The sequence below is a fragment of the Sinocyclocheilus rhinocerous genome, unplaced genomic scaffold (assembly GCF_001515625.1).
Source record: "Sinocyclocheilus rhinocerous isolate Xijiao unplaced genomic scaffold, SAMN03320098_v1.1 scaffold115, whole genome shotgun sequence".
In the NCBI taxonomy this organism is placed as follows: domain Eukaryota; kingdom Metazoa; phylum Chordata; class Actinopteri; order Cypriniformes; family Cyprinidae; genus Sinocyclocheilus; species Sinocyclocheilus rhinocerous.
In genome coordinates this window covers 1320376-1328966 of record NW_015650001.1, presented here as the reverse complement: position 1 = coordinate 1328966, position 8591 = coordinate 1320376, and the positions used below count along the sequence as shown (strand labels likewise).

At 43.3% G+C, this 8591-nt stretch overlaps 1 protein-coding gene across 1 annotated transcript; it reads left to right on the top strand.

Moving 5' to 3' along the window:
* Positions 1-6144: 6144 nt before the first annotated feature.
* On the top strand, positions 6145-8228 carry LOC107711154 (uncharacterized protein K02A2.6-like). The gene is made up of 2 exons (XM_016516092.1): positions 6145-6596; positions 7921-8228. Exons 1-2 carry the CDS (start codon positions 6146-6148, stop codon positions 8226-8228), a joined length of 759 nt encoding a protein of 252 aa, XP_016371578.1. The 5' UTR covers position 6145.
* The last annotated feature ends 363 nt before the right edge of the window (positions 8229-8591 follow it).

The window sequence follows — 8591 nt, the reverse complement described above, 5'->3', positions numbered from 1 at the left end:
CAGCCGCCTCTGTAATGTCAGCGAGGTCTCTGGCTGATCAGATGAAAAGTGTGCTAAACGCGCGTGTTTGTTTGTTTGTTTTGGGAAGATCTGGCAGAGTCAAGCTGAAGCCGCTACCGCTCACAAAAAACGCACTCATTTGTTTCAACTCCAGCTCCAGGCACTCTAGCCTACTCTTTGCAGCACACTGAAAAACATACATTAAAAGCAACTAGTTTTCTTCTTCAAGCATTTGACAAGCCGTCTTAAATATTACATAATCTGAAAACACCATAGTGAAAGAAGTGTAATGCATCCCGCGTATTATTATGATCGCGCCACTCCTGTCGCGCACGGTAACCAGTGTTGCCAAACCCCATCCCTCAGAAAATCTCCTAACCCACCTTCAAAAGTCTAAATTTTTCACGGTGTGTTCACTGCGCAGACTCATTGGCATGATTGAGAGCAAACGTGAGAGGTCACAGGCCTACGGCAGGGTGTGGGCAAGTAAAAAATAAAAAATCTCCAAAAAAATCGCTAGTTTTATTTAAATATAGCTAAAATAGCTCCTTGTCGCAAAAAAAAAAAAAAGTTGCAGCTACAATGAGAAAGTAGCTAAATTTGGTGACAAAATCCCCAAATTGGCAACACTGACGGTAACGGCAAGTCGAGAGGATCAAAAGAAATCAAACACGCATTTTCACTTCAAGTTAAGAGTCTTTACAACGTGAAAGAAATGTTGCAACAGCTCTCGTAAATGTTTTAAATTTTATATTCCCTTTCATACTATTTTGTTTATACCACAATATCGTAGTTAATATATACAAAAAAGAACAATAACTAAAAGAGCCTACCAATATTAAAAAGTCATCAATTCACTCATTGACAAAGATCTATCTATCTATCTATCTATCTATCTATCCACCCATTTTCCAAACCAAAACTAGTTATCTGGCTTAGTAACTGGTAATGGAGATAATGAGAATTAATCACGGGGCCTAATGGTTAGAGAGTCGGACTCGTAACCCAAAGGTTGCAGGTTCGAGTCTCGTACCGGCAGGGATTGTAGGTGGGGGGAGTGAATGTACAGCACTCTCTCCCACCTTCAATACCACGACTGAGGTGCCCTTGAGCAAGGCACCGGACCCCCAACTGCCTCGTACCGGCAGGGATTGTAGGTGGGGGGGGTGAATGTACAGCGCTCTCTCCCACTTTCAATACCACGACTGAGGTGCCCTTGAGCAAGGCACCGAACCCCCAACTGCTCCCCGGGCGCCGCAGCATAAATGGCTGCCCACTGCTCGGGGTGGGTGTTCACGGTGTGTGTGTTCACTGCTGTGTGTGTGCACTTTGGATGGGTAAATGCAGAGCACTAATTCCGAGTATGGGTCACCATACTTGGCCACATGTCACGTCACGTCACTCACTAAATAAAATCAATACCATACCAACACAAAGTTTTTTTTAAAGTTTTATTTCAATGTCCAAACATCCTTTATGTATTTGCTAGCTGAAAGTTTACAGTACAAGCTCAGTAGCTCTTTTAATAAGATGTTTCAAATCAACAGTAGATTAATAATAATTAGTAATACTGCAGTGAAATGCAACTTATCATATGATGCTACTTAGTGCACACATATTAAATCAAGTTTAGTAAATGAGGCTCTCTTCAAGAGCATATCCATGTAATCAAGTTAAAGCGCAATTCACAAAAAGGGAATGATCTCTTTTAACCAACTTATTAATTGGCCGTTGTTTGGAAGCATAAATTCACAGATTTACCTTTTAGAATATATATGATATATAAGATATTTTTAATCAGTGTAAGTTATTTTAAAACAACAGACTTTCACCTGGCCAATGCATTTCTATTAGACTGGTTCACTTGGTCATGCACAAAGTGTGTGACTTAATTATTTTAACTTTCACCTTCATTAATTTGAAGGGGATATTTTAATAAATCAGGGTGCATCTACTTTGCTAGATCCCTCATGATCCGTAGAGAAGAACCTCTAGCCACCACCAAAATGATTCCAGTGGTTCAGATAATGGAACAGCTGGAATAGTTGCTGCCTCTTTTGCAAAGCCAGTGGCCTTGGGGATCTTCTCATGGTAAGCATTGTATAACGAACCCCCAAAACCACCAAACATGCCGGCTATAGCCAGCTCGAACTCTGAATGGCCATAAAACGATGCTGAGTCAAAGATGATGGGACCGTCAGAACATTCAGCCACATTTCCTCCCCAAAGATCTCCATGCAGCAGAGCTGAAACCACCTCTGTGTCTGTAAACAGCTGAGGGATCTTCAGCTAAACAAAGAGATTGTCTGAAACACAACATATGCAGCACTGTATGTGGGCTTAGAGACTCCATTGTTAGCTTGTTATTAAATAAAATTGATAGTTCACCCAAAAATGAAAATTCTCTCATTATTTACTCAGCATGATGTTGATCCAAACCTGCATGCAATTCTTTCTTCTGTGCAACATTAAAGATATTGTGAAGAATGTTGGCAACAAAACAGTTCCCATTGGTTCCCAACGAATTTACATTGAAAGTTACCATGGATGTCTTCTTGAATAAGCACTGCGCCCACACCAACAGAACTTGCGTCAATCTCCAACTTGAAGGCTTTTTCATACACCAGTGCTGCAAGGACAGGAATGTAGCATTCTTACATTTGGCTCAACCAATCATATGTCAGAAGCAACGTATTCTCTGTTCCTATTGGCTGTATCACCTGTCAGTATAGGTAATGCAAATTAGTCAGAGGTTAGGTTGTGTGTTTGCTGCTGAGGAGTTAGCACTCATGTTGCGTGCTGAAAAGTGTTAAATAAAAAAGCTACATGCTAAAGCTGATTATGCGTGCATCAAGAGCCTTCATGTACACGTCATCATCATAAAGAAAACATGACATGGTGTCAGAGTGAATGGATGATATATAGAAAAGATGGATACTGCCGGAGTCCCAATGCCCACGATGAACTGGGAAGCAACTAACCTGCCCGAGTCATGGCGCAAATTTCAACAGCACGCAGAGTTAATGTTCAGCGGACCCCTAAACAAAAAGGGTGAGGATGAAAAATGCAGTTATCTTCTTCTATGGGTCGGAGAAAAGGGCCGAGACTTTTTTAATACATGGTCACGAAGCAAAGATCTTAAAGTCCTATTACAACCGCTTCACAGCATATGTTGAGCCCAAAGCGAATGTGATATTTGCAAGTTACAAATTCCATGAAAAGGTGCAGGCCGAACGCGAGCCCTTCGAGCAGTTTGTGACAGATCTACGTCTACTTGTCAAAGACTGTAACTATGCAAATAGTGACGAGATGATCCGAGATCGCATTGTGTTCGGGATACATTCACCGAAAGTGAGAGAGAAACTTTTGAATGTGGGCTCTGAATTAACGCTCGAAAAAGCGATAGACGTCGCTAGATCTCACGAGTTGGCTCAAGCACAGTTAAAAACCATTGCAAGCAGCATGAGTACATCACGTGAACATGCAGTGCACGCAATCTCCGGCCACACATCAAAAGGCTCAGTTTCAAAGCAACGTAACGCCAAGTACACAAAGAGATACAGCGACAGTTTGCAGCCTAGAAATGCTCCTTCAGTGTACCCCAAAGGATGCGGCTACTGTGGAAACAAGCGTCATGCTGATTGCTCTCACTGTCCTGCAAAAGGAAAGGTGTGCAAAGTATGTGGTAAATTAAACCATTTTGCAAAAGTATGTCGCTCTAACTGTGAGAAAACTGTTCATGCAATAGGTCAAGAAGGTTCAGACCAGCCTGAGGAGTGTGATGAGCTGTTTATTGACTCAGTGACACAGGGCAGACAGAGCTCAAACACGGAACAGGCTTTTGTGAACATTAAAATAGGTCCAAAACAGCATGAAATCAAGTTCAAGCTGGACACGGGATCCTCAGCTAATATCATACCCCTGTATGAGAACACCAAATTGGACATGCAGTGCACTTTGCAGCCGACATCTCGCGCCCTGTATGGTTATGGTGGTGAATGCCTGGTGGTAAAAGGCAAATGCAACCTGAAATGCAAGCACAAAGACATTGATATGGTTATGACATTTTATGTAGTCGACACAAATGCACCCCCTGTCCTAGGGCTAAAAGGATGCATAGACTTTGGCCTCATTAAGATGGTACTGTCAGTTACAGAAACACAGACGGAGGTGCCAGTCTTGGAGAAGTTTGCAGATGTTTTCAAGGGGATTGGACTGTTTCCAGGTGAATGTACCATACACTTAGATCCGCATGCAACCCCAGTAGTTCACCCACCCAGACGTATTCCTCTTGCATTACGCAGCCATCTCAAAGAGGAGCTTGAGAGCATGGAAAGACAGGGTGTTATCATTAAAGTCACAGACCCAACCGAATGGGTTAAATCCATGGTTGTAGCTGAAAAACCACGCACAGGTCAGCTGAGGGTGTGCCTGGACCCGAGGGACCTTAACAAGGCCATTAAGCGACCTCACTACCCATTACCCACTCTGGAAGATATAACATCCAAGCTCGCTGGTGCCCGATATTTTAGCATTCTAGATGCCAGATCGGGTTATTGGGCCATTAAGCTCACTGAGGAGTCGTCAAGACTAACTACTTTCAACACGTTTTTTGGGCATTACCGTTTCTTACGCCTCCCCTTCGGACTGATTTCAGCCCAAGACGAGTTCCAGCTAAAAATTGATGAAACGTTTGAAGGTTTGAATGGGGTCATGGCCATAGCCGATGACATTCTCATTTATGGAAAGACCAAAGCCGAGCATGATGAAAACCTCCATGTTATGCTTTAGCAGCGTTCAAGAGAGAGAGGAGTCAAGCTCAATCCAGAAAAAAGCATGATCTGTGCTACAGAGGTGAGCTATTTTGGGCATCTGCTCACTGCTGAAGGGGTAAAGCCAGACCCGGCCAAAGTCGCTGCTGTGAGAGACATGGAACCACCTAAAGACAAAGGAGAACTCGAGACAGTGCTAGGTATGATCAATTACCTCTCCAAATTTGCACCTGGCCTTTCCGATGTCAACGCACCACTGCGACAGCTCCTTAATGAGTCAAGTGAGTTTGTTTGGGATGTCCAACACAACAAAGCTTTCAAGAAGGTGAAAGAGCTACTCACATGTGAACCAGGCCCAGTCTTAGCCTATTTTGATCCTCACAAAGAGCTCAGATTACAGGTCGATACCTCCAAGTACGGGCTCGGGGAAGTACTGACGCAGGATGGAAAACCTATCGCATACTCAAAGTCCCTTTCTGAGAGCGAAATCAATTATGCTCAAATAGAGAAAGAACTCTTTGCTATACTGTTTGGCTGTAAGCGTTTCCATCAATACATCTATGGCCGCCAAGTCGTTGTTGAGAGTGACCACAAGCCCCTTGAGTCAATAATGCGGAAGCCTCTGGCATCAGTTCCCCCAAGGCTTCAGAGGATGATCCTTCAGCTCCAGAAGTATAACTTCACCATAATACATCGACCAGGCAAGGACATCCCTGTTGCAGACACATTATCCAGAAAGTCGTTGTCTGACCAGGATACGAGCCTCAGTGAAGGAATGGATATGGAGGTGCACACAGTGTACAGCAGCTTTCCTGTCAGTGACTCAAAATTGGAGGAAATCAGAGCTCAAACCGAAAAGGACCCACAGTTTCAGATATTGAAAGGAGTCATACAAAGAGTTTGGCCTGAAGAGAAAAGAAAGTGTCCTCTGAGTGTGTCTGAATTCTGGAACCACCGTGATGAGCTTTCATACCTGCATGCAATAATCTTCAAAGGTGAGAAGATTGTCGTTCCCACAAGCCTTCGTTCAGACATGCTGTCACTCACACATGCCAGTCACCTAGGCATCGAGAAGAGCAAGCAGAGGGCCTGTGACATCATGTTCTGGCCTGGGATGGGGAAAGAAATTGAGAACATCATCAGCAAGTGCTCGATCTGCATCACGTATCGCTCCTCCAACACCAAAGAGCCCATGATCAGTCACAAAATCCCAGATAGGCAATGGCAAGTAGTGGCTACTGATTTGTTCACCTGGAACAACGAGGACTATCTTGTGACAGTTGACTATTACAGCAGATATTTTGAGCTGGACAAGCTCCACAGTACAACCTCTGCTGCTGTGATAAGTAAACTAAAGGCTTCTTTTGCACGACATGGGCATCCCCGAAGCTGTCGTCTCAGACAACGGCCCCCAGTACAGCTCTGGTGAGTTTGAATCATTTGCAAAAACATGGGAGTTTACACATACTACCACAAGCCCATACCACCCACAAAGTAATGGGTTAGCAGAGAAATCTGTACACACTGCAAAGATGTTACTGGGAAAAGCCAAAGCTGACAAAAGTGACCCATACCATAGTCTTCTGGAGTATCGCAACAGCCCTGTTGATGGATTCAAGTCCCCAGCTCAGCTGTTAATGAGTCGCCGTCTGCGGTCAACCTTACCCAATACCAATCAGCAGATCCTGCCAAAGGTTGTCAGCTTTAAGGATGTCAGAGCAAAGAGACTGCACAAGCAACAACACCAAAAGAGCTACTATGACAGATCAGCAAGACCTTTGTCTCAGCTCAAGGATGGACATGCAGTTAGAGTGCAGGAGCAAGGATACTGGAAGCCAGCTGTTATCGTCAGAGCAGCCAACACTGAGAGATCATATCATCTGCGTACTGCTGATGGACAGGAGTATCGACGAAACAGACGCCACCTCCTGGACACAAAAGAATCTCAAATTGACAGTTCTGAGGTATCAGTAAGGAATGAAGGTGCTGAACTATGTGCAACACCAACCAACAGTAGACCACACAATGACATTGTACACGCACCTGACCACACTGATGGGCTGCCCAAATGCACCACTTACAGAACCAGATATGGACGACAGATAAAGCCCAGAGTCATTCTGGATCTGTGATTGTACAAGGGTGTAGGCGGATCGCTGACCTTTCAAAAGAAAATTCAATGTACAATGCATTCCAAATGTTCAATGCAGTTTATATTCGTGTATGTGACAATCTATGGCTATGCGAATACACAGTATATTTGCACTTCAGTCTAATAGTTTATTAGCATACTAGTTTGCATATAATTTGAAAACTGAATTCCTTCTTTTACTTAATATGTTATACAGTATTTTGTACTTTGTTGTATTATTTTAAAAGAAGGGGGATGTAGTATTCTTACGTTTGGCTCAGCCAATCATATGTCAGAAACAACGTATTCTCTGTTCCTATTGGCTGTATCACCTGTCAGTATAGGTAATGCAAATCAGGCATGTTGGGTTGTGTGTTTACTGCTGAGGAGTTAGCGCTCATGTTGCGTAGCTGAAAAGTGTTTAATAAAGAACTACATGCTAAAGCTGATTATGCGTGCATCATCATAAAGAAAACACGACATGGTGTCAGAGTGAACGGATGATATATAGAAAAGATGGATACTGCCGGAGTCCCAATGCCCACGATGAACTGGGAAGCAACTAACCTGCCCGAGTCATGGCGCAAATTTCAACAGCACGCAGAGTTAATGTTCAGCGGACCCCTAAAGAAAAAGGGTGAGGATGAAAAATGTAGTTATCTTCTCCTATGGGTCGGAGAAAAGGGCAGAGACATTTTTAATACATGGTCACTGTCTGCAGATGAAGCAAAGATCTTAAAGTCCTATTACGACCGCTTCACAACATACGTTGAGCCCAAAGCGAATGTGATATTTGCACGTTACAAATTCCATGAAAAGGTGCAGGGAGAGCGCGAGCCTTTCGAGCATTTTGTGACAGATCTGCGTCTGCTTGTCAAAGACTGTAACTATGCAAATAGTGACGAGATGATCCGAGATCGCATTGTGTTCGGGATACATTCGCCGAAAGTGAGAGAGAAACTTTTGAATGTGGGCTCTGAATTAACGCTCGAAAACCCCCTGTCCTAGGGCTAAAAGGATACTGGAAGCCAGCTGTTATCGTCAGAGCAGCCAACACTGAGAGATCATATCATCTGCGTACTGCTGATGGACAGGAGTATCGACGAAACAGACGCCACCTCCTGGACACAAAAGAATCTCAAATTGACAGTTCTGACGTATCAGTAAGGAATGAAGGTGCTGAACTATGTGCAACATCAACCAACAGTAGACCACACAATGACATTGTACACGCACCTGACCACACTGATGGGCTGCCCAAATGCACTACTTACAGAACCAGATATGGACGACAGATAAAACCCAGAGTCATTCTGGATCTGTGATTGTACAAGGGTGTAGGCGGATCGCTGACCTTTCAAAAGAAAATTCAATGTACAATGCATTCCAAATGTTCAATGCAGTTTATATTCGTGTATGTGACAATCTATGGCTATGCGAATACACAGTATATTTGCACTTCAGTCTAATAGTTTATTAGCATACTAGTTTGTGCATATAATTTGAAAACTGAATTCCTTCTTTTACTTAATATGTTATGCAATATTTTGTACTTTGTTGTATTATTTTAAAAGAAGGGGGATGTAGTATTCTTACTTTTGGCTCAACCCACCATATGTCAGAAGCAACGTATTCTCTGTTCCTTTTGGCTGTATCACCTGTCAGTATAGGTAATGCAAATTAGTCAG

Coding starts and splice junctions, on each gene's coding strand:
- LOC107711154 (XM_016516092.1), top strand. CDS start 6,146: ATGGGCATCCCCGAAGCTGTCGTCTCAGACAACGGCCCCCAGTACAGC. Junction 6,597..7,920: donor AGTTAGAGTGCAGGAGCAAG/GATACTGGAAGC, acceptor TAGGGCTAAAAG/GATACTGGAAGCCAGCTGTT.